Source organism: Atheta coriaria, unplaced genomic scaffold (assembly GCF_025399875.1).
Source record: "Atheta coriaria isolate IRGN ID8LTWV9N9 unplaced genomic scaffold, Caltech_Dcor_3.1 hic_scaffold_7_pilon, whole genome shotgun sequence".
Taxonomy (NCBI): domain Eukaryota; kingdom Metazoa; phylum Arthropoda; class Insecta; order Coleoptera; family Staphylinidae; genus Dalotia; species Dalotia coriaria.
This window is the reverse complement of record NW_027045449.1, coordinates 2,016,367-2,036,757: the sequence shown is the minus strand read 5'-3', so window position 1 is coordinate 2,036,757 and position 20,391 is coordinate 2,016,367. Positions and strand designations below refer to the sequence as shown.

Below are 20,391 nucleotides of genomic sequence, written 5' to 3'. Positions count from 1 at the left end.
GTACATAAGTTGCAAATGATTGACATGAGGCAGAAAATAAATTAAAAAAAAACTAAAGGAATAATACATACCAACATTATTTACATTGTAAAATATGTATTGCCTTATCAGTTATCACTTTTGCTCGTGTTACATTGAGGTAAAGTTGTCTATTTTTAAATTTGTTTCTATTTGCATCTAAACTAACGTAAATTTTTTAAAACGAAAAAAAATGACAAAAATTTAATTTCCCATGAGCGCATACTAAATTCTTATCGATTACATTATTACACTATTGTTCTTAATTTTAAAAACTCATAATTATTGTTAAAATTTTAAGTAGTTAACATGGAAATACCAAGGTCAACACATAAACCTATGGAATATTTTCTTTCGACCGTATTAAACAAAATTACAGCCGACGTAAAGCGGAAAAGTGAGGCGTTAATAGCTCACGATTATGGAAACGAAATTAACGTGATTGGTACCCGGAACATCCACATCCACATGTGCCTATAAAAAATTAATAGTGCATTTTGTTGCAAGTGTTAAAAATATACCTATTAATATATCCCAACATAGACAAGACCTTGTAAATATGCAAATGTTATGCATTTTGTCTATATTCATTTTATTCACGTCAATAAAACATCCGCAGAATTTTCAGAAGCCTTAGATTAAATTTATAACAAGCAACACTTTTATGGTGATATTATTGCCACCTACTTTCTAGAAAATGAATAAGCGTGGAATAAAAACATCAAAAAGGTAACAAAGAAATAACGCCGGTAAATATTTGACGAGGTAAATAATGCAATGATTAAATGTAATTAGCGTCTCGTGGTAGACGCCAATGCCAATTGACGATGACATTAACGTGGAAATATTTATTTTGTTTGCGCCGACACATTCGTGATAATGCAATGTTTCATTTACAACCTGCAATTTTTGTTAGTTGACTCATTTTAAAGAAATATTAGTCACAAAACATTAAAATTTGTTAGGAAATTTATTTTAAGATTAAATCAACTATAGGCAACCCAAAATACACGAATCAATACAAAATTATACAAAAAACAAATTTTCGTACTTTTAACACCAAAAATATAAAGATATTTAATAGTTTTAATGTTTATTAATTATTTACAAGTAATATACAATAATTTCCAATACTGTTGTTTAAATATCGTTTAAATTTAAACTCTCGAAACGTTTATAACTTGGTCCTGAATCATTAGCAGCCAAACGATTCAAACTTTGTATATAATCATCACTGGAATCAGTTCTCCTTGCTTTTACTTTATTATATGTAATATTATCATCATTATCCTTATCACTATCAACTGTTTCCTTATTTGTTGCATATAAATCTTTATGACTTCCCTTGTATTCTTTAATCTCTTTATTGTTATTATTATTTCGCTCAATTCTTTCCCCATCTACAGAATTTTTATCATTGCGTGAATTCGCAAAATATTCACAAATCTCCTCCAAACTTTTACCCTCTGTTTCCGGCATAATCACATACAGCACACACCCGCCGAAAAACAAAACTAACATGTACATTATAAACACGCCATTAAGAGTTAACTCATTGACTAAACCATAAAACAATTTGTTTGCGAAAAATCCAAAGAAGTAACCTGTAGCAGCGGATATTCCCGAAGCGATTGATCTAGTCTGTGGTGTGTAAACTTCACCAATCAATATCCATGGTAAAGTACGCAGAGAACAATGTTGAAAGAAGCAATACGCAAATAAACCACTCATCGGGATCCAATTCCGGTCTTTTCCTAGTGATCCATAACTATAAATAGGTATAGTACTAAGGGCTATGATGCTGCACCCCATTGTAAAGAAGGTCAACTTGCGTTTTCCCAATCTTCTGATCAGGCAAACACAAGTAATACATCCGAGTAGTTCAAAAACTCCCATGAAGGTGGTAGCATTGTATTTATCCATCGGTGCATGAAGATGTTGAAAGATTTCAACCGCATAGGTTTGAATATTGGTTATACCCGAAAAATGACGCAGGAAAAACACTACACTTATCAAAAAGTAAGGTTTCAAGAAGCTGGGTGATGTGTAGTTGAAACAACTCGTTGGTTTGGACTCAGAAGTAGGATTGTTATGTATGAATGCATTCAGGGTTGCATACTCTTGATGTATGTCTTCCTTTGTGACCCAACCTCGCAACCAAGCTAGCGATTTCTGAGCGTCATCGAAACGATTCATTTTGATTAACCAATGCGGGGATTCCGGGATGAGGAAAAGCAGGTTTATTGATATAAGCGGTACGAGGAATGCGATTTGGGCGACAGAGCGCCAATAGTAGATGCTGCCCAAGAAAAATGAGCATAATGTGCCTAAAATTGTGAATAATGTGCTTGTAGAAAATAAGATTCCTCGTAGGTTGGGTGTTGTTACTTCAGAAACATAAGTTACAACCTAAAAAATTAAAATTTTAACGATTTTATGTTTTAAAAATAAATTTTTGATTGAATTTACTTACTGGTGCTTCAATGAGGCCTAATAATATGCCAATCACTGATAATGCAAGATAAAGATGCCATGGTGAACTGGAATATCGAAATAATAACCAAACTAACGCTAATGGAATATTCGCCATTTGCATTGCTTTCTTTCTTCCGAATTTATCACAGTACGGTCCTGATACCAGACAACCCAGAGGTACAAATATTAAGTTAATGGCTCCTTAAATAATGAATTATTTTAAGTATTTGCAGTAAAGTTGAGTTAATCTTTTGTTATTCTTACCGATCCATGATAACTGTTCGTGAGTCATTTGAAAATCCACTTTGGAGTCTTCCAGCCCTCCGATTAACACCGTTGGAAAACCTAATGTCATTCCAAATCCGATTAGCATCACGTTCTTGACGCAAACTGCCAAAATTTGCGGTAAATTCTTGCGACATTTTGTTGTTGTGCTCAACACGTTGCAGATTAGGTTTTTATTTCGTGGATTTCTGCTTAAATAAGGTTTCATTTTAATAAAATTTAATATAATTTAAGAATATGTTATTAAAAGTTAAAAGTAAAAAGAATAATGAGTAATTTTGAACAGTTTTAACGATGTTTTATGATCAAAATATTTGTGGTTAATATTTGTGTTTATATTTACAATAATAATTAAAATAAAAAGATAAAATTTTAAGAAAAATAACAATTACTTACAGACTTGAGCTAAGTGCATTATTCTGATGCATTTTTAAACAATATTTGTTATTAAAACGGTGATAAAATAAGGTTAAACAGTTTGTTTCAAGATTTTAGTGGAAACATTCACGGATATTGACTGAAAACGTGTTTTAAGTAAACAATTTGAAGAAATTTAAGCAAAAAACACAAATTTTGATTAAACAGCGCCATCTGTCAACAAAACAATAATTTAAAGCAATTTCAGCCATTTTCTTTCATAATTTCTATGAATTTTTAAACATTTTCAATAAATCACTGTAAAACTTTATGAAATTAAAGAAAATATAAAAATATAGATGGATTTATTTGATGTACAGCCAAAAATGCACGAAAAACAAACAAAAATCAATCAAATAAACTGCAATCGCAATGAAGTGTGCAATGGACCATGAACGCCCCGCCAGCATAACGCAATAACATCCGTCGTCGTCGTCGTTGTCGTACATCGTTCGTCGAAAACAAAATTGATGGAATTGCACTCGCAAGCCTCGCACTGTACCAATCCTACTACAATTCTTCCTTGCGATGTGCATTACTACGTGCAAGCAATCGCTGCTCGTAGCCCTCTGGTCTAATGGGCAACTCCCTCCAAAATTCGGCGCGCTCGATGAACAATCCGTCTTCGTTACGCATCTCCCGCGGCGAATCGCCCCCAATGTGGAAATAATTCATCGCGCCGGCATCACGGACCGCTTCCCATTTAACCGGAGTCTCTGCATCAGCATCCGGCGTAGGATTGCTGAAAAATCAACATTGGTATTAACTGAAAATTTGTTCAAATTAGTTGGGGGAGTACCCGTATCGTGCAAAATTTGTCCACAAAGCTGTCATTAAGTCAGTGACACGCAAATCTTTCTCATCTTTGATTTTATCCGGGAAGAGGCCGTCGCCGACAGGGAAAAGATATTGTAACTCATCAGCGTGACAAACACCGTAATCGTTGATTTTGTCGCCGAAAATCTCCGAAAAACTTCCAACACCACGATGGGCAAAGAGGTAATAGTATACAGGGATGTCCGGAAGGTGTTTTTTGTGGAGATATGTCGCAAGGTCAACTCCATGATGGAACCAACCATCAGTATAAATCTAAAACACAGAAAACATCAATAAAACACAAATAAAACAAAATTTTAAGTAAAATACATTAATAACTTCCTGTTTGGTAGAAGTGGAAGCATTTTCACCCTTCAAATAAAACTTTTTGATATCCTGCGATACTTTGGAAGGATTATCAGCTAATTGGTGGTATTGTAGGGAAACAGCAAGGTTATAATCAAAGTTTTCATTGAGTTCTTCAATTAATCCCGGAATTCCAAACAAAGCTGAAAGAACAAAAGAAAAAATGTTATTTTCTTAAATTTTATGTTTAAAGCAACCTAACCTGAAACTCTCAGTGCGCCATCATCTTTATTAATACCATTCATCCAAGGAACATTGTGAATCCTTTTTCTTTAATCAAATCAGCTGGGAATCCTGTAAGAAAAGCTCCGGCGTGTAATGGTTCCACTGCGGGTCTAAACGGAATCATTGGGTCTTTATCCCATAACTAAAATTATTCATTAATCAACAAATTATTCAAAATTTAAAAAAAAATCATTACCATAAAATCTTCATCCATGGAAGCAATCTCCAAAGCATCTTTCCCTCTTAAACACTCAACCAAAACCTCAGAATTCTCCACAGGACAATTCAACAACTTCCCGAGTTTCTGCGCATGTTCCCATCCATGGTCCATATGTCCACAAGCCCATAGACACAACCCAGTCCCACTTTGAGATATCCCCCGATTGAAAAGTCCTTTGGTCAATGGAGACATCATATGTAGATGCACACTAGCGCCACCTGCACTCTCCCCAAAGATAGTAATCGACTCTGGATCACCTCCAAACGCTTCAGCATTATCTTTCGTCCATTTCAAAGCCAAAGCTTGATCTTTCAACCCGTTGTTACCAGGAACCACTAGGTCTCCTGTACTGAGGAAACCCAAAGCTCCAAGACGATAATTAGGAATGACTAGGACAACATCCCGGTCCAAAAGAACTTCAGGGCCGTAATAATAAGTATTTCCTGCGCATGCCAACCATCCACCGCCATGAATGAAAAACATAACAGGCAGAGGTCCATTTGTGCTAGGTTTTGAAGGACGATACACATTTAAGAAGAGACAATCCTCTGATCCTTCAAGGATATCACTACGGGTGTAAATATTACGTTGGGGACATACTCCGTGTGGTTGGGTTGCGTCGAGGACACCTTCCCACTTATGATATGGAACTGGTGCCTGGAATCATAAAAAAATATCATAAGAAGCCGTTGACTTGACGGTTAATGTGTTAATAGCCTTGTAAAATGTATTTATCACTTGTTTTTCTACTTGGTTGGCGTTGTATACGTTGGGTAATTGTGGTAATGATTTATTTTATCGTTTAATTGATTTGCATGTGTCCAATGGCGACTAACAAGCGTAAAGTTGACCTATTTACATGTTAAAGATAATAAAATAATAAATAAAATAAAAAATCTGTTGTATTATGCGTGAAAGTTAAGAAAAAAAGCTTTTAAATGTACAGTTATTGCTAAAATTTAATGATTTGTAGTTCTATTTTTGAAACATTTATTCTAGATTCAAATAACGTATGAAACACGATCAGAAACCAGTTTTTGTCACGTCTGTATTCATCGGAAGATGTTCCACAGTATATATTTCATGTTCCTTAACCAAAATATCGATTTTTACTTGAAATAAAAAAAAGCAAAGAAAAATTATTTTTAATTTTTTACCTTAAATCTTAATTCTCCTACAGGTGGTTCAGCAAATGGCACCCCAACAAACGCATCCACAAGTCTCCCCTTTTTCGTCTGCATGTGTGTACCACGTAGAGTACCATCTTTACTCTGCACCAGTAAATCCTCATTCTCAATTTCGACTTCTTCCCCGCGGATTACATCGCAATTGCCGAACAAAGTCGCCACCAGTAAGGCGCACGCGGCGAGACGCAACGACGCGCAACGTTTCGATTTCATCGCGCTGCCGAAATGACCGGTATACGCTGCCGGTTTTCGATTAAATACCTCTCCAGCGCTGTTTCTAATCCGCATCCAGTACTACTATACACAGCGTGTGGATATAAGTTGGAAGCAACAACCGGCCGACGATTCGCCGTCGTCGCATCCATTTTATGCAGACAGACGTAGAGAAGTGGGCGACATGAATAGAAAACTCGTTCAGGTGCACACAACTACTCGTAGAATCAATTAGAAATCTGAATGAGATAAAAGCTAAAAAGATTAAATCTAAGTAAACATGTCAGTCTTCCATTTGCAAAACGTGCGGAAAAGTGAAAGGTGACCTTGTAATATGCTGTCTGACGCTTGACGCCAAGTCAATAGTATATTTCAATAGTAGTTAAATATGTAAATTTTAATTTTCCATGAGGTTATTTTGTACATATCAATGATTTATTAATTTAATCAGGAGGTGAACCGCAGAATCGTATATTTCTGGTCTTCGGGATATGTTTATAGAGATGTGCGCGTTTTTCTGCTCTTGTTCTAGGCTGAGGCACTACTCGTTTCTCATATGGTGACAAACGATGCACAACTTGCGGATCTAAAATGGTTTCGGCTGGAATATCGCAAATCATAAACGCGCAAGTGTAATTTCCTGATCCTGGATCACTGAAAATCAATTCGTTGTTGGACTTGTCTCTCCAACTTGTATAACTGACTTCTTGGATTAACTAGAATTTAAACAATTAAACAAACAACTGTAATGTATGCAACCCAATATACATACTTTGAATCCTAGCTTTTTAGCGTTTCTTTGTAGGTTAAAACTGCTGAAAATACCACTAGCGACGTGAATATTCAAAGATCTTGCTACATCCAAACCAACTCGCATTAATTGATAACCTAAACCTAAAAATAAATTAAATTAACTTATTATTATTTTTAGGTTATGTGTAGTATAAGGTTATAATTACCATTATTTCTGAACTCTTTCTTAATACAAAGAATATAATACCTCAGAAAAGATTCACAGTTGTACGTTTCGTAAATATTAAGTTTTCGACTCAACGCTGTTTGAATCGCTATGCATTTCTTCCGTGCATCGCCATCTTGTAATATCGTCCTGCTAAAAACACGATCAAAGTCTGCTTTTCTCGATACACGCAGTAGTAACACTCCAACTAGTGTTTCTGAACCATTTTCTATCAATTTAAATTAATTTTTTATATTTTTTTCGTAAAAAAATTGTTTTTTAAAGTTTACCTTCATTTTTGACAATTTTAATGGACGTCGTATCCTTTAAAGTATACAAAATATGATCAAGCATACTTTTCAACGACACAGGATCATCAATTAATTCCGTATTCCGACACAGGACATCATGTGGAATATAATGCTCCTGTAACATTTCCAATATATCCTGATGGTCAGCATCAACGACATCATGAATCGAAAATCCGGTATTCAACGTGGCCCACAGCACAGGCGCAGTGGAACTATGCTGATTCTGCCTGACTTTATCCTCTTCCTCCTCGGCCTCAGCCCTTAACTGCTGCAGGTACTTCTGTTCCAGTCGATATCTGCGACTCATGTTTAATAATAAATGAATTTATAAATTTTTCGCAAGAGAAATGATTGCAACTGACAAGAAATAAATAAAAAATGACTTGCGAGTGTTCAGCACGTCATAAACATGTGACAACCTCTTCAAGACGACAAAATAACCTAAAAGTGCAGCCAACTATTAATAATAAACTTGATATACGCGCGCTTTTCTTATTTCCTGCCACGTCCTGCCCGCTTCCTGCAGTTTTCTCAGCCTTGCGCGTGTGCTTTTTACATGCGAGAGGTATAAATTATTTTCCACATTCTTCAGGGCTGCAGTAAAGTGCATCGGGCGTATACAGCCGCATAACGCATACTTCCTTCCTTCCTTGGTCCTGTGTTCTATCGTCCTGCTTGTGCGGCGCATCATGCGCAGGATGCGCGTTCGATCGGCGAGTGCGCAACGCCGGCAACACGTAATACACCCAAGTTGGAGAGTATGTTTTTGTATAAGTTACGAATAGCGGTCTAAAATAGGTATAAATATGATTTTTGATAGATTTGAATTAATAACTCGGAAAGTAAAACAGATATTTGTAATCTCTTTTCAAATTATGAATCTGCATTAAATTCTACATCTAATTATTAAAAGAAATATTTTAAAATATTAATATTTACGTAATTACAGCCAAAAATAAAACTGATTAATTATTTTTATAACCTAATTTTAAAACCGCTATAACTAAGAGAATATTTAATTAATTTATATCAAAATAACTTCAATCGACGCAGAATTTAATATAAATTGATACTATAAAAGAATCATAACTCAATCTCTAATAGTATTTGTGTAATCCTCAAAAAACTAACAAAAAACACAATATCCTACATTTCAGACCGCTATCCCCTACTTATTACAAAACTAACCTTTCCACTCACAGCTACCAATAGCAGCGCATGTCGCCCACAGTATAGTCGGAGCATTTACTCCGACTCGAGCTCTCTCTGATTCTCCGTCCTGTCAGTTCGCAACGAACGTGCCGATAGCGCGGTCGTCGGTCGAGTGCGCTCCGCTCTCGTAGTTTTTCCTTCGTAGTAATCATTACGTTTATTTTTACGTAGCCACAGTAGTGCGTTATTACATTACATTAGCTCCCGCTGTTGTTGTTTTATCAGTGTAGCCACCCGAGGTTATTCAATTCAAAATTTTTCCTGCTAGATTACAGCCGCTGGCGCTGCATTTATCTCTGGTAGATTTTTATTTATCCGGACATAATCTATTGGAAGCGGATCAGTAGAATTAAATAAAGCGTGCAATAAGTAAACAGAAGTGATGCAAGTGATGATGACCGCAGAGAAGCAGATCACTACCAGCGCGGAGTAAAAATAAAAATTTTGGAAAAATTCTGGATTTGAATTTAAAAAATTATGGTAAGTTTTGTTATTTTTATATTTTTGTGTATTTCCATATATATAATATGTATGTATGTGGGTGGATGTGGCTGGTCAAAAGCAATTCTCTTCGTGTGGCACGCCGGGCGAGTTGCATCTGCGTCCGTCACGTTCGCACGCGACTTGGTAAAATTCGCATTTTCCGGGCGCGTTCAAGCCGCCCGCCGGCGGGTGGTAATCTCAGAACGTGCCTTTTTCAGCGGGCGTCACGCACGTGCCGAAATCGACGCGTTCGCCGGCGAATTTCCATCCGGAAATCGCTCCGGCGCGCACAGTTGCACCGCCGCGTTTTCTCTTTTCCTCTTTCGCGCGCTGGTTCTTTGCGAGAACACGAAGAATACGAACGCCTGTTCGATTATCGCCTTGCATCTCTTGCATCGCGCCTTGTTAAAAGTTAGATGTTTGAACCGTGCGCGAGACCAAACAAGGAGGAAAAATGTGTGTGTGTACACACCGAAAACTCGGGAAGCTGTGTGGAGTGTGTTTGGTACACACGCGTCAAGAGGTGTGCTCAGCTAAAGCGCCGAAGCTCACGGGGCTCTTTGTTGTTTAATGCACAAACACAACGCGATGCACTTAGCTTTCAGGCGTGCCGAGACCCTGTTAAGATGATATCATCACGAAAGGTACAAATGGTGCAAAAGGCTTGAAATTTTTGCGTTTATTAACGAATTTTTGGAATTTTCAAAGAAAAAATTAAAAATTCATTTCCATTAGATTGAATTTTCAACTATTTTGTTTGAAAATATGTTATTTTTATCAGTTATTACGTTAATTTAATAAAAATTACAAAAATTAAATATAAAAAATGATTTTCTGTGTTTTATTTGAATTTTGCGTTTATTTTTGTGATATTAACGTAAATTTTGAAATTTTCAGAAAAATTTAATTAATTTAACACAAATTTCAACAATTTTGTTTGAAAATAAGTAATATTTATCAGTTATTACGTTAATTTAATAAAAACCAACAAAAATTAAACGAAAAAATGTTTTTTGTGTTTTTGTAGGAAAAACCACCGCAACATTCCGCAAATAATAATTATATCTTATATCTTATCATTTTTAAACAAATGTGGTAGTCTATCTTATCTGAAATTTCGACTGTTATATTAATAATTATTATTCAAGCAGAAATTCTCCATTTATCTTGCTTTTAATCAACTCTAGATGAGATTAGACACTCACCGCACAATGCATAATACGCAAGAATGTTCCTAACTAAAGATTGAAGCAATGACAAGATGTCAAAAGTCCAAAATCAAACACCGCACCGCGCAGTAAAAATCAAAAATTAAATACGATATCATCGCATCCAAATACGAAATGCATCGATTGTTGAAGTTGAAGTTGAAGATGAAGAACGATCGGATCAAGACACATTTCGATGTGTGCCTAATGAAAGTTACCTAAAAGGCGTCCGGCGCGCGTCCGCGCGTCCCACGTCCGTATTTGGGCTTGTTTCTCATTACGGATGCGATGCGTGTTTCGCTCGTTGCTGGAACTGCGCGAAGGAGTTTTAGTTCGATCGCATCGAGGACGAAAATAGGTTCATGTGGTGTGGTGTGGTGCAGTGTGGCGCATTCATTCTCTCTGTACTCGTATGCTACAAAAATAACAGTGAAATTAAAAAATTCCAAAATGACATTCAAGCACAGCATTCCGAACGCGCGTGAAATTTTTGAAGGTATAATTTATGTTGGGTAATAATGAGGTGTCTAATAAATTAAAATTCCACTGTTTACACAAAGATTAAAATAGAAAAAAATGTTATTTTTTATAAAATTTACGGAAACACTCAGTATTTAATTATTTATTTCTATTTTACAACATGTTCGGTAATAATTTGATTAAATTGTAAAATGGAAATCAATAAAAATATAAAATTTTATGTTTTTCTGTTAGAAATTCACCGAATACTTTTTTTTGTTTAAATAATTGTTGTTAACTAAAGGATGTACGAAATATACACATACCACATACCAGTAGGAATCTAAATATTTGCCTTCCGTTTTACTCATCATCATCATCATCATCGTTTATTCCTCGTTGCGGTTCTAAGCTCTAAATTCTTCCCGCTCGAGGCGGTTCGCCTCCAATCAAACGAACGAAACCGAAACGCTATGAAAATTGATAATTTCCTATCCTCAACTGAAGCACCAATTCTCACATACTCCACTCAAACTCCCCCAGCGTCTTCATCTAAATATTTACTATTGCAAAAATGCCCGCCGGATGTTTCAATATAGAAATTATTTTAATTTTATTACACCGAGCGCAACTAGTTGATACTTTCATATCAATTCGCAACCCTTTCGAGTATATAAAACACACAAAAGTGTCATTTCATCATATTTCCAACTCTTGAGCACCCTTTATTTTTCTACCCTTGCGAATGAAAAGGATAACATGGGGTTACCCCTTTTACGTAATTTGCATGATCAACATGTGAGGGGTGGTCATTTATCAAAATTCATATTTGTTCTTTCTGGTGGACAAGTGGAATGTGAAATGTGTAATGTCCTTCACTTCAGCGTGTTTGTTTTATTCGGGGGCGTTTTATATCACCACGCGATCCGGCCGTTTTATGTTTGCCCATTGCGGATATGATAACAGAAATGCCAAATAGACGAAACGAATTAAATGGGTTTTAATTGAATTCCTACCCTCGGCGGTTTATTTTTCATGTCGTAAATTTGATTGTGGTTATGGCACGAAGATAACATAACCTCAAATGTACATTTGGTTGCATAAATTTGCTTTATATTCAGTTTTTTGTTGATAACTTTTTAGTGCAATGTCGGATTTTGTTTATTTTTGCATAGAAATGTTTCTTTTATCAATATTTATCTTTGGGTAAAAAATAATTTTGTTTCATTAATTAGTTCAAGAGAAATTAACATTTTTTAGATTTGGTTGCATAAATTTTCTTTAAAAAATCAGTTTTTTGTTGATAACTTTTGAGTGCAAAGTCGGATTTTCATTATTTTCGCATAGAAATGTTCCTTTTATCAATATTTATCCATCGCCAAAATTTAGTTGTGTTTCATTAATTAATCTAAGAGAAACATACATTTTTATGTTTTTTTGCTTCAGGCACTGACGTTGTATGTTTGTTAATGTAGGAAATGTCGGCATGTCAGCAATGTCAGCATTGTTTTTCGAATCTAATTGAATTTAATAACTCGCGCGCGCGCTTTCATCAAACCGATGCGGAGGGCCGCCGCGCGGGCAGATCAAACACTAATCGCAGCTCATTATCTTAATTACTTCGCGGCGCGTGTTTATCTTTCCTGCTACTGCGAGTTGTTTTTTAGACTTTGCATGCAATTCGCAATTTTATTATTTACTCGTACATATATAATTTAATTTGATTCGATTTTTATTTTGTCATGGAAATTTATTAGCGCGATAAAACCGAATGTGTGTGTGCTAGATTTTTAGCGTTTCCTGCGCGAGCGGAATCATTGTGTGCGCATCCATTGAATTAATGTGTAATTGATGTGTATATTGAATGTAGTGTCGCAGAGCGCGCGCGTCGTCGGACGCCGATGTGGGTCAATTGCGCAAAACGCGCTTCAATTTCAATTAATTATCACGCGCCTTCGCGCCGCCTTGCGTGCGCAGCCACCACCGCAAACGACTTTTACGATTTGATTTACATTTTACAATTCAACGCCTTCGGAATGATATCGAATGATATGTAATCATATAACCGGCGTGTTGTGTTCGCTGTGATTATTTTTCAATAAATTTTCAATAAAACGCGCGACGTGCAAGTGGAAGCGCTATAAAAGCAACAATAAAACAGATTATTTAGTTGATGTTGTTTGCTAACATGCCTATACAAATTGGTATGTTGCTAATAAGCAACAGAAGTCGCTACATACCACATACAGAGAGTTGCAAAATTAAATTTTTACTAACATCGCTATAACTTAATTGTTTATAAAGTTATAATATTGATCAAAATATCATTTTAAAGGTAATTTTATACCTGATAACCATACAAAATTTCATAAAAATACAAAAACAGTTTTTGTTTAAATCGAATTTAAAGCAAAAAAATCACAAAAAATATTCAATTCTTCCTGTATAATAATGTCTCACATGTTTTACGCGTTATATCTGTGTTTACAATATGCAGTTATGACTTAAAATTGATATGATTTCGCATTTGATCGGTTATAACAATATTTATCGCTCAACATCGACGGCGACAAGAAAAAACGCTTGCGGAATGCGACAAGTGTCCAGCAGCGGTTTTCTCCCGTTCACCTCAAGCGTACACCTTATACTTGTTTGTAAATAAATAACTATATTTATAAATATAGTCCGATCTGTGGCCTACGCTTCGATGGCTGATCGTAGGTCGCAAAATACGCACACGGCGTGTCAAACCGCTACAACCCACAATATTCCCATTTTCATTTCTCATTCGCACACACAACGCAGCTGTCGTGTTATGCTCGTATCTTGTGCAACGCGAAATTCATTCATAAAATTGGATAAATATACTTCTAGTCAGGCGCGTGGGCATGCGTGGTTTTTGTTTTTGGTTGTAAAAATAGCTCTCACGCTTTAAAATTCTCTCTGAATCAGAAAAGAGAAATGCTGTGGTGATTTATTGGTTTTTCTAAATGGAAAATGAGAAAATTTTATTTTTAGATGAAAAAGTTTTCTTTCTAGAAACGTTTTTCATGTGACTTTTAAATATTAAAGATTTTCTCTGTGGATTAAATTCAACCGCATTAATTTTTATATTACATTTTTCGGCGGAGTTTTTAATTATCTTTAATTATCCTTTGTCTTATCTTTGTTATTTTCCAGATGAATAAATGCATGGAGATGCACACGGCCGGTCTGAATGGGGCGCTTAATGGCAGTGGCGGCGGCGGCGGTGTTCGAGATGAGCCGGAAGTGGAAGCCGACCCGGGGCAACTGCTCGAGGAATGGCTCGGTGAACTGAGCATCCTCACCGAGGTCAGTTGTTTATCATCCCCCTTTTGCGCAAAAATTTCATTAAGTGTTTGCGTAGGAATTTTTATTTTTCTCATGCAACTGAATGTATTTATGTGTGTGTAATGTTGACATTGTGTCGATAGTGGATCCTTACAAATGTCAGTTACTCAATGGCGTAATGTATTTAATGTAAGTCTAAGTAAACTTTACGTCTGCTGCTATAGAAGCAGATAAAATATGAAACAGACACGAGCGTCGCACCTTTATGGCGTACATCGCGCGCTTATCGGCGGCCGACGGTGTCGACTTCCGTTCGAGGCATCGACAAACCTCCGGCCCCTGCAGGTTGACTTTAAAGTGTCGTACGTGCTATCTGTGCGCCTTTCCTGTCGGGCTGCGCGCCGCGCATATCGCACAGCGATAATGAACCCTCTTGTATTGCGTATTATGTGATTTGTTTAAATCAACAAACATTTTAATACAAAATAACTAAATTCTACGCATTAAACTCTAAAAATTACATTTATACAAATTTTTAACATTTAACTTAACCTGAAGTAAAAATACTAATTTTCCAAACATAAAATGTTAAAATAAATAAATTGTGCGTGGGTTTGGCGTTTCCGTTTGTTTCCGTTTTACAATATGCATGTATTTAAATGTTTCGAAGCATTAAACTCCCAGCACCGCACCGAAAGAAACGAATACTGTGATTAGTAACCGGCCCACGTACGCGTTTTTATTGTTTTTATTGTTACGGCATCCATCGTGACTCGTGACACCTTTCCGTAATTTATGTCTTTATGTATTTTCAACTTAAGTTCAATTTCAACATGCAACTAATTACAAAAATTAATATTTTCGACTTTTATATGACTCTGCTCGAGCACGACTTGCATATAAAGCGGTTTTATCGCTGATTTCGATTCGGTCGAAGCCAGTCTCGAGCCGTCTCGGTGTCTCTGGAGTGTGCCACTTTCTTTCCCTTTTCGTTTTGCGTTTTCGCACACTGCATTCTTCATACGAGTACCTACATACACAAACGTGTATTGTGTCATGGCGTCGGCGGCCATCACGTTTTGCATACAACACACACTCACACATGCAACGTGCATGACTTAAAAATAACACAAAACATAATATTATGTTTTCGTGCGTTGTTAGTGAGGTTAGCTTTTGTTTTCGTTGAGTCTGCGGTTCACCACAGAGATGCACAAGACGTTTACGACTTAATAAATAACGATTTGCGATAATTCAATGATTGAAGACTACTTAGGCGGCGGCGATGTGTGCGTTGACACACGCAAAGTGATAAAAGATGTTCGCATTCACAGCGAGCGTTCTTAATCCCGTGGATATTCTGCGAAATTCAGTCTTCAAAGCTTTCAAAGCATTAAATTCATGGAGAATGGAAGAATCTAAAAATATATTGCTCTATATTTCAATCTTCGTACAGATTTAATTTATGCTTGCCTGATGTTGATGTGGATGTTAATGTTTGATGCATACTGTATTTGTGCCATCCGATGATGCGTTGAACAAATGTGAAATGCTGAAATGTGCGATCGAAGGTCAGCACTCGAGACATGCGTCGCCATGCGTGACTGGAGGGACGATGGACGACGGGCGCCACAGCATTATTCACATCCTGACATAAAACACACACATGTCTCATACAGCACATGATCAAATCTATGTGATACTCACCAAGTTACAGTACACAATATCGTCGGGGTTAATAATATTTCCCCACACACACACACATCTTCCAACCAACGCAAGTTTACTCGTCGCCGTCTTGTGATTCTATTCTTGTGTTTAAGGTTATGTAAAGTAGCGTTTGAGTTGACCCGCACGTGAATAATGTAAAAGCAGACAACCAAACATACACGCAGACACGAACAATGCACACACGAGGCGAATGAAGCTGTTTTAAAAAAAAGAAAACAAGAACAAAACGGAATAATCAACCCGAGTGGACAATAATGCACAATAATATACAATGTTTATTATCTATTCACCATTGTTTTGTGGCGAGACAAGCTTAAAATGCATCGAATAAAAAATTTAAATGCATAACGTCGTACAATCGGACATTTATTTATTAATTACGTGAAAAACGAGCATTATACGCTTTTAAATTGATTAAAAACTAATAAAATATTAAAATAATAAAATTTTGTGACAGATGCATAGGTGGCGCTGTTGTAACATTGGTAAAACGTGAAATTTTACTGTTTAACTTGATTACAAACCGCAAATTGAAGTGTAGACTGCAAATGCAGCCCGGAAACTAATTAGCTCTAGTTTCGTAGCTTCCTGACTACCTGCACCTAAAACTTTGTTGGCTTTGTTAGCTTAGTTAGTCATTACTGCACTCTCTGAAGGTTGCAGTGTAATAACTAAGTGAAATTTTGTAATTTACGTCGGAAATTCCAATGGAATAATAATTTTCATTTGAATTACACTTACAATTACATTATTCTATTTGAGTGAATAAATAATCAATAATTAGGTAAGATTTTCTACTCGGATTTCATTCAGATTGCACATCTCTGGTTTCGTTTGTTTGCGATTGAATCCCCATTGATCGTTTGCGCTCAACTGCAAACGGGAATCGAAAATGAATCATCTTGTTTGTCGACAAGCGCGTGCTTTTAGTGATTCGCGTATTGTTGGCATCGCGAGCGCGCACTCGAGAGGAAATGATCGCGCGTATAGAGTCGGGTGAGTCATCCGCATTTCCTCGAGATTTCCCGGTCATGCATGTATTGGTCGGAGAGTCGAGATTTCGGATTGCGGCTTGAAAAGGTCAGCCGAAATTACGTATCTCACATTTTCTTCCTTATATATTTCTTTTGTTGGTTTTGCTGGTGTATAAGAAGGGAAATTTCACCCCAAATTGGTTTTGGTTTATTATCGCCGGGTTTATTTTGCGAAACGTGTCGCTATGATGATAAAAATCTCACATAAAAATATATAGACTAAGAAAATCGAATTTTGCTTGAATTTAAGTGGATATTACGTTTGTAAATAAATTATTTTACTTATTGAACGTATATGTGTACTCGTACATCTTGAATGTGATGTATTATGCAAGCTGTGGAGGCGGTGGCGGCGGTTGGAGAAGCGAAACCGATATGAAGCGCACCGAATTATCATATTATCGATCCGTTTGTGCTCGGTTTTGCCGGCACACTGCACTGCACAGAGCGCGCAGGCGGTCGGAGGCGGCAGTGACGCTTGTTATGGCTGCCCCTCGCCTCACAACGGGACAGCAAGAGGGTTGCGGTGTGCACATAGCGCACAACTTCTACAACATTTTTCCAAATAGCACAAATTTCAGGTTAGGTTTCAGTGAAACATACTACACGTAAATAATTACATTCACGATTGAATAATTATATTAGTTCAAGTTGTAAATCGGCAACAAAGTTAGTTGCCGAACATTACAAGCGAAACTTTTCGATGTAAACGCGTTTCTTGTTTCGTGAACAACCACTTCTCGCGCGAGGGGAAAACTTTTCCTTCGGGATGTGCACGAAAAGGAAAAGCCGAAAGCGATAAGCATACGGACGAAATAAATCTCGCTTTTCACGACGACGACGCTGAATTTTCCCGCCTGCCATTAACTAAATTACGAAAGTAAAACTCTTCCACAGCCACAGCCGCAGAGCAGTACGCAATTGTCGCACGTCGAAAAACCGATGTAATTTACGTATTTCCAAGCGGCTCTTATTACGAAATTACCGCCGATTATTTTGATTGAATAAACACGAACGTGCGCTCCGTAACGGGGAAAAACGAAAAATTCTATAAGCGCGTAGAGGAAAACTCGCGTTATGTCGTCGTAAATTCTCGCCCCGCGCGCGCCACAAAGAAATAAAGAAATAAAACGAATAAAAAGGAATAAATAAATAACTAAGCAGCGTGCTGGGAAACTCGAAATAAACGCATTCGAACCGGGGGAAAGCGTGGAAAACACCCGAAGGCACGACAAACACGGCGCGCCACGCAAACGGAAAACTGAAAGTTATCGATTTTACAAACTTCACTTTACTTCGTTACTGACGAGCAGCTTTCATTGAGTTATGCAGCGTATTTCTATTCCTAGTAAATACTAATACATACTAGTAAATGTTGATTTGTATTCTTGGTTGCCTACCACTTAACACAAACGTGACCATAAATCGAATGGTAGTAAAAATATAAAAAGCGTACGACTACTTTAACTCCATCTAGTGGACAACGCTCGAAGTAATCATACACAACTTAATACAGTGATGGCGGTAGCGTATTCAAAAATCGGTATGCATACACAACCACACCACAAAAAGTTCTTTTGTTTCGACAAACGATTAAACTCAACTCAACTTTTCAGACGCACAGAAGAGGTGCGCAGAGGTACTTCCGTTTCCGGCCATCAATCACAACAATATTTCATTGTTTAACTTATACATATGAACATCCTCAACATAAAAGTAAATTAATTTCTTGTTTATTTCGTGATTTGTAGCTATTTTTACTTTACGTTTTTATTCAGAAGTTTTTATAATAAAAATAAATCTTATTCCACTTTGGTGGGTCACCAAAGAAAATCGTCAATGGCAACGCCACGGGTGTCGTAGGAGTGCGTGCTTTTGTCCTGTCAAAAGCCCTGCCTCTCTAATTCTATTCTTCAAATTGAAATATATTATTTACTATGCTTGCACAGTGTATAAATGTGTAGGTAGAGAGTTTTATTAATCTCAAGCAGCTTGTACAATCATATTGTCCACTTTCATTTCGTATTCGAATCAGATCTTTAACTCTGATTACTTTATTACGAACACGATGATAAATTACATCTGGTTTTGGCGATTGCGGCGGTGTAATGATGAGACTGTGATTGGTTCAGGTGTTTCGGCACCTGCAATCTCCTGCAATCCTTGCGCATGGCAACAGCAGGACAAACAATTTTACTTCTTTAGAGTAACTTGTCTCTTGATATAGTTTGTTGCAGCTGCCGCTACTGCTTCCTTTCAACTTAAATCTTGATTTTTTATTTTTTATTTTTTGTTTCCTCGCGTGGTGTAATCACCGACGAAATCACACCGGCGCACGCGCGTGTCACGTAAGATTTTTTCTTACTTCTCATTTCTCATTCGTCCACAGCGGCTTGATTTTATATGTATCATATATTTATTATGCTGCCGCTGCCGAAATACAACATTTGTGGCACGAGTGCAGTGTGCGTCAAGGCGAACACACCGCAAAGCAGGTGCACTTTACTCGCTTCGGAAGACGCTGCGCATACAAATGAGAAACGTGTGCAGGGTGCACATCATGCTGTATAATAGAATATTTATACAAATGTGAAAATATAATAGGAAACAGGTAAAAACTGAATCACTCCACTCCACCAGGTGCACATGCAAAAATGCAAGAAAATTACAATTTCTGGATTTACTTTTATGTATTTTTTGTGTATTAGTCATTTGTGTGGGTGTTTTGCTCGTTATGGACTATAAGTTTTCTTTTTGCGAGTTCACGCGACGTTATAATGAACTCGGAACGTGCACCGAGATGTTTGTACTTCGTTTATTTTGCTTTCCATGTCGTGCGGCTGCGCTTATCGCGTTGCAGTTACTTTCGAGTTACTTCATAGGCACTATCGGTGCGCCTGCATCGCAAGCCGCATTACGGTAAATCGCCCACGCGTGCCACCTGTCTATCTTCGGCAAACACATACCGAAATGCACATAAAACTGAAGTAAACATAGGTTAAGTTAGGTTATATGCAGCACAATCATTATTTTCTTATAAATAAGCTTAAAATGGACTAAAACTATGTAAAAAATAAAAATCTTCAAAAATTTGATTTAGGTTAGAATATTTACTGACAAAAATATTGCACAATCATTATTTCTCTAGAATTAACCTTAAAATGCATCAAATTTAAATAAAAACAATAAAAATCACGGAAATTTGTATTTATACAAAATTTTAGTGTTAAATTGAGGTTATGCACTGGCAATATTATTGTACAAGCATGATTCCTCTATAAATAACCTTAAAATGTACTAAAATTATATACGAGCAATAAATCCCTTCAAAATTTGTATTAATGCGAAATTTTAGAACCAAATTAGGTTATGTACTGTCAATATTATTGCACAATCAATTACTTATCCATAACTAACCTTAAAATCTACTAAAACTGCACAAAATCAATCAAAACGTTCAA

The 20,391-nt window shown here is 36.6% G+C and overlaps 3 protein-coding genes and 2 long non-coding RNA genes across 5 annotated transcripts; 2 read left to right on the top strand and 3 right to left on the bottom strand.

Annotated features, from left to right (window-relative positions):
* Positions 1 to 1,158: 1,158 nt before the first annotated feature.
* Positions 1,159 to 3,370, bottom strand: LOC135795409 (facilitated trehalose transporter Tret1-like). The gene is made up of 4 exons (XM_065307089.1): positions 3,175 to 3,370; positions 2,758 to 2,969; positions 2,492 to 2,694; positions 1,159 to 2,427 (listed from the first exon to the last, which is right to left on the bottom strand). The coding sequence occupies exons 1-4, from the start codon at positions 3,204 to 3,206 to the stop codon at positions 1,159 to 1,161; spliced, it is 1,716 nt and encodes a 571-aa protein (XP_065163161.1). The 5' UTR covers positions 3,207 to 3,370.
* A 113-nt stretch (positions 3,371 to 3,483) lies between these two features.
* Positions 3,484 to 6,339, bottom strand: LOC135795524 (venom carboxylesterase-6-like). The gene is given in 7 exon segments (XM_065307232.1): positions 3,484 to 3,937; positions 3,995 to 4,284; positions 4,342 to 4,520; positions 4,580 to 4,633; positions 4,636 to 4,744; positions 4,799 to 5,479; positions 5,980 to 6,339. Coding segments are annotated over 7 exon segments (1,863 nt in total). The 5' UTR covers positions 6,298 to 6,339; the 3' UTR covers positions 3,484 to 3,705.
* Positions 6,340 to 6,598: 259 nt separating this feature from the next.
* On the bottom strand, positions 6,599 to 8,263 carry LOC135795525 (uncharacterized). Its single transcript, XM_065307233.1, has 4 exons — positions 7,471 to 8,263; positions 7,182 to 7,409; positions 6,995 to 7,116; positions 6,599 to 6,938 (listed from the first exon to the last, which is right to left on the bottom strand). The coding sequence occupies exons 1-4, from the start codon at positions 7,796 to 7,798 to the stop codon at positions 6,666 to 6,668; spliced, it is 951 nt and encodes a 316-aa protein (XP_065163305.1). The 5' UTR covers positions 7,799 to 8,263; the 3' UTR covers positions 6,599 to 6,665.
* LOC135795526 (uncharacterized) lies at positions 6,847 to 7,233 on the top strand. The gene is made up of 2 exons (XR_010549085.1): positions 6,847 to 6,972; positions 7,028 to 7,233. It is a non-coding gene; the product is annotated as an uncharacterized lncRNA (long non-coding RNA).
* Positions 8,264 to 8,757: 494 nt separating the features above from the next.
* On the top strand, positions 8,758 to 16,093 carry LOC135795290 (uncharacterized). The gene is made up of 3 exons (XR_010549058.1): positions 8,758 to 9,183; positions 14,034 to 14,186; positions 15,989 to 16,093. It is a non-coding gene; the product is annotated as an uncharacterized lncRNA (long non-coding RNA).
* The last annotated feature ends 4,298 nt before the right edge of the window (positions 16,094 to 20,391 follow it).

What these genes read in the sequence shown, in the direction of transcription:
- LOC135795409 (XM_065307089.1), bottom strand. Translation starts at nt 3,206, where the DNA reads ATGCATCAGAATAATGCACTTAGCTCAAGTCT. An exon ending in AATGCACTTAGCTCAAGTCT is followed by an intron (nt 2,970 to 3,174) that starts GTAAGTAATTGT and finishes ACCTTATTTAAG; the next exon opens with CAGAAATCCACGAAATAAAA. An exon ending in CGAACAGTTATCATGGATCG is followed by an intron (nt 2,695 to 2,757) that starts GTAAGAATAACA and finishes TCATTATTTAAG; the next exon opens with GAGCCATTAACTTAATATTT.
- LOC135795525 (XM_065307233.1), bottom strand. Translation starts at nt 7,798, where the DNA reads ATGAGTCGCAGATATCGACTGGAACAGAAGTACCTGCAGCAGTTAAGG. An exon ending in TAAAATTGTCAAAAATGAAG is followed by an intron (nt 7,410 to 7,470) that starts GTAAACTTTAAA and finishes TTAAATTGATAG; the next exon opens with AAAATGGTTCAGAAACACTA. An exon ending in GAAAGAGTTCAGAAATAATG is followed by an intron (nt 7,117 to 7,181) that starts GTAATTATAACC and finishes ATTTATTTTTAG; the next exon opens with GTTTAGGTTATCAATTAATG.